Source organism: Eschrichtius robustus, chromosome 10 (assembly GCF_028021215.1).
Source record: "Eschrichtius robustus isolate mEscRob2 chromosome 10, mEscRob2.pri, whole genome shotgun sequence".
Classification (NCBI taxonomy): Eukaryota; Metazoa; Chordata; class Mammalia; order Artiodactyla; family Eschrichtiidae; genus Eschrichtius; species Eschrichtius robustus.
Genome location: NC_090833.1, coordinates 51,275,379 through 51,284,438, shown reverse-complemented (window position 1 = coordinate 51,284,438; position 9,060 = coordinate 51,275,379). Strand labels below are relative to the sequence as shown.

Sequence of the window (9,060 nt, the reverse complement as noted above, 5' to 3'; positions counted from 1 at the left end):
GTGTGTCTTCATGGACATTATTTTCATTCATCTGTCCTTATGGCACTACCACACTGTCCTGATAACTTTAGCCTTAGAGTAAGTTTTGAAATTAGGTAGTGTAAATATTCCAATCTTGTTTATCTTTTTCAGAGTTGTTACAGCTATTTTAGGTATTTTTGTTTTCAATATAAATTTTATCATTAACTTGTCAGTTTCTTCAAAAAGACTGCTAGGATTTTAACTGAATTGAATTCAATCTATAGTACAATTTGGTGAAAATTGTCATTTTTTAAAAAACTTTATTTCTTATTGAGGTGACATTAGCTTTTAACATTATATAAGTTTCATGTATACAACATTATATTTTTACTTCTGTATACACTACAGTGTGCTCACCACCAAAAATTTTGTTTCCATCCTTCTCCATACAGTTTAGTTTCCTTCCCCTTCCCCTCTGGTAACCATTGCTCTACTCTCTGTATCCACGTGTTTTTGTTTGGTTTGTTTTGCTCATTTATTTATTTTGTTTTTTATATTCCACATATGAGTGAAGTCCTACAGTATTTGTCTTTCTCTAACTTATTTCACTTAGCATAATGAACCTCAAGTTTCATCCAGGTTGCCAGAGGTGGCTTTTAAGTTGAGAACAGAGTTAAAAGGAGTCATTGATGCAAAGTCAGGGAGAAGATTCTACACAGAGGGAGCAAGTATTGGAGAGGGCCTTTAGGTGGGAACCAGTATAGTGTGCTGGAAGACCAGGAAGAAGGCAAGCGTGGTGGAAGGTTCGAAAGCCAGGGTAGGAGGTGGGATTGGAGTTGTGAGCCAGGGCTGGGCTTTTTGCTTACAGGACAGAGCAAAATATTTGGATTATTCTGAAAGCCCTGGGAAGTGGCTGAAGGGTTTTGAGCTGGACAAGTGATGTGGTTGTGATCACTGTGGCAGATGAACTAGTTGTTTCCTGTTTTTGAAATTGCAGACAGTGCTGCAGTGAACATCATTATGTGTGCCTCTTTGTTTTTATGTGAGAATGTTTCTCTGGAAGAGATATGTAAGGGTGGAATCACTGGCTTCCAGGATATGCACATTTAAAGTTCTTAATAGATACTGATAAATTGCCTTCCCAAATGGCTGTACCTTCTTGCCGTAAAACAGGAGTGTATGAAAGTACCCTTTTTTCCAAACCTAGCTAACACATTTTAACCTTTGCCATTCTGGATGGAATGGCATCTCACTGTTTTAATTTAGATTTTTTTTTTACTGTATTTTTATGTTATTTATAAGTTCTTTTGAATATGCATTGCCCCGTTCTTTGTTCTCATTTTTCCCAAAATGAAGTATTTTTCAGTGATCAGAGACCTTACTGGTTTAATCTGTACTTCAGAGGGGTTTGGAACCTCCAATAGATATCCTCAAGAGAAGATTTTATTTTTATAATGGAAATCACTAACAAATAAATAACATGGGCCATTATTCTGCTAACCATAGAAAATTTTCAGGGTATTATGATTATGGTAATGATGATAATCAAGGTTTAGGCATAGTTCATCTGTAACTTTATAGTTTACAGAGTAATATAGGATAAATTACTAAATCTCTCTAAACCTTTGCTTCCTTATTCATAAAATTCAGATAAAATGCAAATCTCTTTGAATTGTTCCAGGGATTAAATTTAAAGTACCCTGACTATAGAGTTTCAGTAAATGTAAATTCTCCTTTTCCAGCAAGACTTGATAATATATTCAAGCTTCTGCACAGCTTCTTAAATGATTCTTTCCTAGGCTTTTCCAGCTTTTAGTGAAAGGGGCAAGAACATTAGTACTGAGTTTAAGATAGCTGTAGGAAGGGTCAGCCCAGGGGGTGAGGGAAGACCAGGGATTGAAAGGGTCTCTAATTCCTCATAGATTATGAAGTTTGAAGGGAATTATCAACAAAATAAAGCTAAAGGCTTTTAAACATTTGTGGGCTTGGTTGCTTGCTACAAATTGAATAAATGTCTCCTTTGGATTAGTAATGTAGGTGGAAAATTATATTTTTAGATTTCTTTGAAAGGACTTTCCCAGTTCTAGAAGTGCCATACATTGTGGAGGTGATACTGAAAGAAGTGAATTCTGTCTTTGAATGTCTAGCAACTTGCCCTACTTTGATGAGAAAGAAGAACTAGACTTTTTTCTCAGAATTAGTCTTAATATTAGAATCAACTTATTTAAAATTATAATCAACTTGTTTGATAACTGAATTGCCTTTAATTTTCAGAGCGAAATGGAGAGAAATCAGACATCCTCTTTTCTGTCCAGTAGTTTAGAGAGGTTGGGTTTTCAAAGTGGGATGGATGGCGTTTATGACCCCCTGATAGATTTGTTCAGGAAAAAAAACCCTATTCAGTGTTAGGAAAGAAGTAATCTCCAAATATTATTGAGTGCCCACTATGCACTGGACCCCATGTTAAATGTTTCAGTGTTTCATGAGCACAAAGTAACACAACACTAAAGAATTAATCATGTGGGACAGAAAGAGTCCCCCCACCCTTTTTTTCCTTAAGGAATTACTTGCCATAATTTGGAGTATCTCCAAAGAACTCAACTTAGTTTTTCTTGATACAGCTATTTATTTTTACATTGATATATTTTGTACATTAATTTTATTTAGATATAATTAGCAAAAAAATTTACCCTTTAAAGTATACAATTCATGGCTTTAGTATATCCACAGGTAGTGGCAACCAGTACCACTATCTATCAGTAATTCTGGAACATTTTCATAGCTCTTAAACTCTGTATCCATTAGCAGTTAATCCCCATTTCCTCCTGCCCCTGTTCCCCAGAAGCCACTTGTCTACTTTCCGTCTCTAGATTTGCCTATTTGGACTCCTTTCACCTACCATAATGTTTTCAAGGCTCATCCATGTTGTTGCATGTATCAGCATTTTGTTTCTTTTTATTGCTGAATAAAATTCTATTTATATACCACATTTTGTTCATCTACTCATCAGTTGATGGACATTTGAGTTTCTACTTTTTGGCTACTAGGCCTTTTTTCTCCTGTTTAATTTTTTAATAAAATATAATTTTCAGAACAGTTTTACATTTACAGAAAAATGGAGCAGAGCAGACAGTAGAAGGGAATTCCCATATCCATCCACCCTCCTCCACCACCCCCGCCCATGACTACATGGGTAGTCATGTCTTCCATTTTTATCACCTCATATCAAGGGTACATACTATCAACCTGATTTATGACTGTTGATGTTGCCATTGATTACCTGACACCTGGCTGAAACCTTTGTCAGGTTTCTCCACGGTAACTTATTCCCCTTCCCCCCACTTCATATGGTTCTCTTTGGAAGGAAGTCATTGTGCATTGCCCACAGTAAGAGACTGGGGGGTTATGCTCTACCTCCTAGAGGGTGGAATATCTACATAATTTATTTGGAAGTTTTCTGCAAGGGAGATTTGCCTCTTTCCCCCATGTATTAATTTACTCAGTCATCTATTTTTTATCAGTATAGATACATGAATATACTTTGGTTAATAATCTAATACTATATTTTGATGCTCTAATTGCCCCAGCTTTGGCCATTGGCAGCTCTTTCTTGTCTCCCAGTGCCCTCTGACATACTTCCATCATTGGGGGTTGTTTTGCTTTTTTTTTTTTTTTTTTTAGTGCCCTTACTTTTCTCCTTTCATTTTTAAATAACCCAAATCCCCATAGAAGTTGACTGTAGGAAAACTAACAATGCTCCCTTTCCCAGGTAATCGGATTCCTATGCTGTTGGAAGAAATGTGCCTTACCTACAGGGGGTTGAGGGGGAGGCATCTGGGAATCTAAGGCTGAATAAGACACCTGTCCCAGCCCTCCTGAAGCTTAGTTTAATAGGTCACACAAGTAGTAATTGGTTAATTTGGGATTTAAACACAAATCTGTTAGGCTCGAAAACTTCTGTTATTTGTTCTACTTCAAACTACATACAACTGAGAAGCCTTAGAGGGTAAACACCTGAGAAATAGAGGATAAGACTTTAAAAAGACTTGTAAGAAAGCTGTTTTCAAAATTTTATCCTGAAGAAAACTAACTCCTTTAAGCTATTTTTTGTTATATTAGCCGGCTTCTGATTTCTCACTGAAAATTTGTTGTCATTTTACAAACTCTAATAGAAGATGTACTATGTAACAATCAATGGCATAATATTTTTATGCTGAATTTTTATTAGATGCCACCTCAAATTCTTTTCACATGTAGGTAGGTATTAAATTATGAGTATATACTGTTAGTATTTTATCATAGGATACCTAGTGATATAACACATTAAATTATATTGCACTGCACTGCTGCTTTATTCTCTGAACTAATTTAACTGAAGCCAATCTAAAAAACATGTTACTTCCAAGGATGTCCAGTGACTTAAACAGAGCGTCTCTGTCATCTTGTTCTTCTCCAGTGTGAGAAAGGAATGATGACCTGGTGAATTAGTTTAAGACACTGAAACTGCAGCCCTTTTTTTGCCTCCTGTAAGTTTCAAGATTAGAATTTATTATTATAGTAAAAAGTGCTTCATGTTGGCTTTTTTTTAAAGAAGGAAGAAGGGAGAGAGAGAAAGATGGAGTCTCAGACTGGGTGTATACTTTGGAGTTGTTGGGCCATTTTTGTGAAAAGGATATTTCAAACTGGGTTTGTACTGGTTAGTATGCAGCAAAATCAATTTAGTTGGTCATGGCCATTAAAAAAGAAATGAAAGAATATCAGTGATCACTTATTTTATGAAACTCATTTTAGTTATATAAGTCTATGCAAGATCGTGGTATAAAATTTACTTCATACTGAGGTTAAATGTTCAAAGAAGTTGAGAATCACTGCTGGAAGGGGACTTCTCTGTAGCCCTCCTGCTTTCCCTCCACCTTGAACTTCCACAACCTCATGATAGGACATTTCAGTCTTTTCTGAAAACTTGAGTCAGGGAAAACATTTTGGGAAGCTGAGGTAGGGGGTAGTAGGGACAAGGCCACACCCTCTCACGCTCCACTCTGAGCTCGGGAATGTAGTAAGAACATTAAAAATATTTCAGCTCCTCATTCTGGGTGGAGGACACAATCCACCAGTGAAAGTGGGTAACTAACCAGCTATGAAACACAAAAACATATTTACTGTTACACATTCTTTTAGAGTCAAACACCGTACATATTTCAATGCCTTCTCCCAGCTCCTATTTCTATCCTTCAGGAGAGAGGCCTGAATGTGGAGGTGGCCTTAGATTGTCAGGTACACATTTTCCTACCCCCTTTTTCATTTGCGCGGTTTTCAAAGTGCATTAACAGAGCCTATGCAACTCCTGGCGCAATTGGCTGGCTGAGCCTGAGGAGTGAAGCACCTTCCTTGCTGGCTGGTGCGTGTAAGGAGGGGGCAGCTGGAGGCTCTTGCCGCGTCGGGTAATGCTCAAAGGACCCCTCATCACTGGACTGCGTCGGGAGGAAGGAAGAGCGCTCTGAGGTAGGGCAAGAAAGGGTATAAAGGGGGACGGGGGAGTCCACCACACAAGGACTCAGAAGAAGCTTCAATAAAAGGCAAAGTGCATCTTCGCCGGATGGTGTAGGAAAGGAGGAGAAATCGGCAGCAGAAGAACACCACCTAAAAGGGTAACCTCGAGCGTCTCTGCTTCTTGGAACACTCTTAACACAGGCTTCCAGCCCAGCCCACCCAGAGCCGCCACCTCCCCGGCCTCTGCAGGACCTGCTCCTTCATGAACTTGCCAAGAGCTGAGCGACTTCGCTCCACACCTCCGCGCAGCCTCCGGGGCTCCGATAGGGAAGACGGTGCGATCGATATCCTGGGAGAGGAGGAAGATGAAGGAGAGGAGGAGGAAGAGGAAGACGAGGAACCGGAGGGAAGCCAGCGCCTTCTAGAGCAGCTGCACCAGCCGGAGCCGCAGAGGGCGCGGCGCGGCGCGGGCGCGGGTGCGCTTCCCGGAGAGCGCACCGAGAGCGGCGGCGGCGGCCCAAGCGACTCCTCCGAGTTTGGCCCCAAGTGCGGGGCACCGACGGAGTCTACGGCGGCCTCTGCGGGCGCCCCGCAGCCGGCGAAGCCCCCCTACTCATACATCGCGCTCATCACCATGGCCATTCTGCAGAGCCCACACAAGCGCCTCACGCTCAGCGGCATCTGCGCCTTCATCAGTGGCCGCTTCCCTTACTACCGCCGCAAGTTCCCCGCCTGGCAGAACAGCATCCGCCACAACCTCTCGCTCAACGACTGCTTCGTCAAAATCCCCCGGGAGCCGGGACACCCCGGCAAGGGCAACTACTGGAGCCTGGACCCCGCCTCCCAGGACATGTTCGACAACGGCAGCTTCCTTCGGCGCAGGAAGCGCTTCAAGCGCCACCACCCGCCTCCGGGAGCCCACCTGCACCACCCCTTCCCCCTGCCCGCTGCGCCCGCCGCCCTGCATGCCCCCTACCCGGGCATGCTGCTCGGACCCCCGGCCCCGCCGCAGCCTGTCCCGGGGGCCTATCCCGCCTCCACTCCCGGGAGCCGCCCGTGCGCGCTGCTGCATCCTCATCCCCTCCGCTACCTGCTGCTCTCTGCCCCGGCCGTAGGCAGCGTAGCTGAGGCGCCCAGGAAAGCGCAAGGCGCGGATCTGGGGACCCCCGGCGCCCTTCCGGCGCTGCTGCCCACGCTAGGCTCCCAGCCTTGGGAGGAGGGCAAGGGGTCGGCGTCGCGGCCGGCAGGCGGATGCACCTCCTTCAGCATCGAGAGTATCCTGCAAGGGGTCCGGGGAGCTGGTACAGGCGCCGCGCAGAGTCTGCCGCCGACCCCGTGGGGTTACTGCCACCTGCTGCAGCGCCCGTCGTGCCTGTTGCATCCTCAGGCCGCTGCCCCCTTGCTCCACGTCTCCGCCGCCGCCGCATCCGCTGCCCGGACGATTTTGCAGCAGCAGCAGCAGCAGCAGGACTCTGCCAGCGGCTGCGCTCCCAGCAAGGGCGCTCTGCTGGGCCGGCACCTGTCCGCCACCGCGGCGCTCCTGGGGTGTCAGCCTGGAGTAGAGGGCTCCAGGCTGACGTCGCTGGTCGCCCTTTCGGGCGGAGAGGGGACCTCACCGGCCTTTTGAATAGCACCCACACCTGCCTGACTCCTTGGGGCGGACAGGGAGCCAACCTGGAGGGCGGAGCCGCCCGGGGTCACGCTCTCCTCGCCGCCTGCCCTGGCGCACTCCACCTTTCACAGCCGGGACCAAGAGTGTGTATCTGCATCCTACAGCGGAGCAACCACTAATTTCGGTTCGCTGCGAAATACTTACAAAGGAAAAGTTGGTTATTGTTCCCTTAAGACAACCTGAACGTAAATGTTCGATGGCGTCAGCGTCGAATATTTCTTTTCCAGCTTCCGGTCGTGACTTCCAAGGCTTTTCCGATTTGCACATTTCCAGAGGAACTATGAACGTGAGTGGGGCATTTTGTTCTGTTATTAAAAGAAAAACAAAGAAAATAAATCGTCCAATGCACAACGTTTCCCCCGTCTTCACTCCCTAGAAACTGCAAGTATTATTCCCAAATCCAGCGCAGAATCCTTGTGCCCTTTTTGTCTTCCCGAAATCGATGTGTAATATGAGTAGAATTTTAATTTCAGAGGATTTATTTCTGATCTGTATGTCTGATGTGCCATCTTCCGTGGAGAGGTGTTAAAATGAAACCTAACTATATGGACTAAATAAAGTGCTAAATCACTACAACAACATTGTTTATTTTATATTTTATATTACTTCACCTTCTAAATGGAACTTATTTTAAAACTTAGTTTTTTCCTCCCTTAAGTTAAACAATTTAATTTTACAATTCATATTCATTATAGACGTCAGAAACAATCCATTTTCAAAATGGTTTTTAAAACTTCCGAATATTTGAAGTTGAAAAAATTCTGTCTTTTAAAATATGGGATTTAGTATGTATGAAATCTATAAGTGAAAAATAATTAGAGGTCATCTAAATATATTCTCCATTTATTTTCCATCTTTCTAAAGCGTTGATTTTTCTCCTGAATAAGTTGAAGGGCGATTTGACATGAATCTTAGATGTAGTGGCCAAAGTTTATTCGGGAAAAATAAAAGGCAATTTAAAAAATTAGAAATGTCAAAACTAGGGCCCAGAGAAAAAGGAAATATCAAATGAAGCACTCGGATCCCGGACATTTGCAATTTAAAAAACTCCCAGGTCAGGTACCTTCTAGGAACTTCTATTCCCTTTCTTTAGAACAGAAGGAACTTTCTCTCTCTTTCAAAAAAATTTCTGAAAGGACTTTGCGACCAGAAAGGTTTCACTGTATTCGGTTTCAGGTGACTGGGTGGGAGGCAAACAAGACGAGGATGTCCATCAAGAAATACTCCCGCCAGAGAAAGCAAATTTCTAGAGACCCTGCAGCTCTCAAGGTCCTGACCAGGGCTCACGTTTCAAAAGAACTGTATTCCGCACGGGTTTGGAGGAAGTCCCCCCCGTGAGTGTAAGAAGCTCGTTCCCCCTCATCTACTCTTCAGCCCCAGTTTTGAATTTCTCATTCCAGGAGGGAGGGAACATATAGGGACACACATTTTTACAGCCGTTTAATTGGCCCATTTTTACTCCAGCTTCTCATCTCCATCCCATCACTCGGAACTTCTGCCTACGACCCCCACTGACTCCTGGCTTGCAGTAGTTCGTTCCGAGGGTGTTCTGGAAAGTTCCCAAGCCCAACCCTTGGTAGCCGCCATTCTCGAGCTTCCGATTCAATTGCCCTCCGCTGCACCTGCAGCCTTCGCCCGCAGGGCAAGCACCACCGGTTGACTACGTCGGCCCCTATCCTCGGCTTGCAGGCGATCCTCCAAACCCCCTCCATCCCCTTCATCCCCCTCTCCCTCCTTAGGCTTTGCCAAATCGTGAACTCAGTCTGGCTCGCCCTCATCACCTCAGCTTTAAGATCCTTTTAGCAAATTCTGCGGGGTGGGGCTCACCTAAGAGTTTGGAAACAAGGGAGAATATAAAGGGAGCCTATTTCATGCCAACAACACACGCGTTCACATTCCAATTTCCTCTTGCCCTTTGTGTGGAAACGCTCCAGGCC

General features: G+C 44.1%; 1 protein-coding gene across 1 annotated transcript; it reads left to right on the top strand.

The window, feature by feature from the left end:
* Positions 1 to 5,713: 5,713 nt before the first annotated feature.
* On the top strand, positions 5,714 to 7,078 carry LOC137770310 (forkhead box protein D4-like 1). The gene has a single exon (XM_068552922.1). The coding sequence runs from the start codon at positions 5,714 to 5,716 to the stop codon at positions 7,076 to 7,078; it is 1,365 nt and encodes a 454-aa protein (XP_068409023.1).
* The last annotated feature ends 1,982 nt before the right edge of the window (positions 7,079 to 9,060 follow it).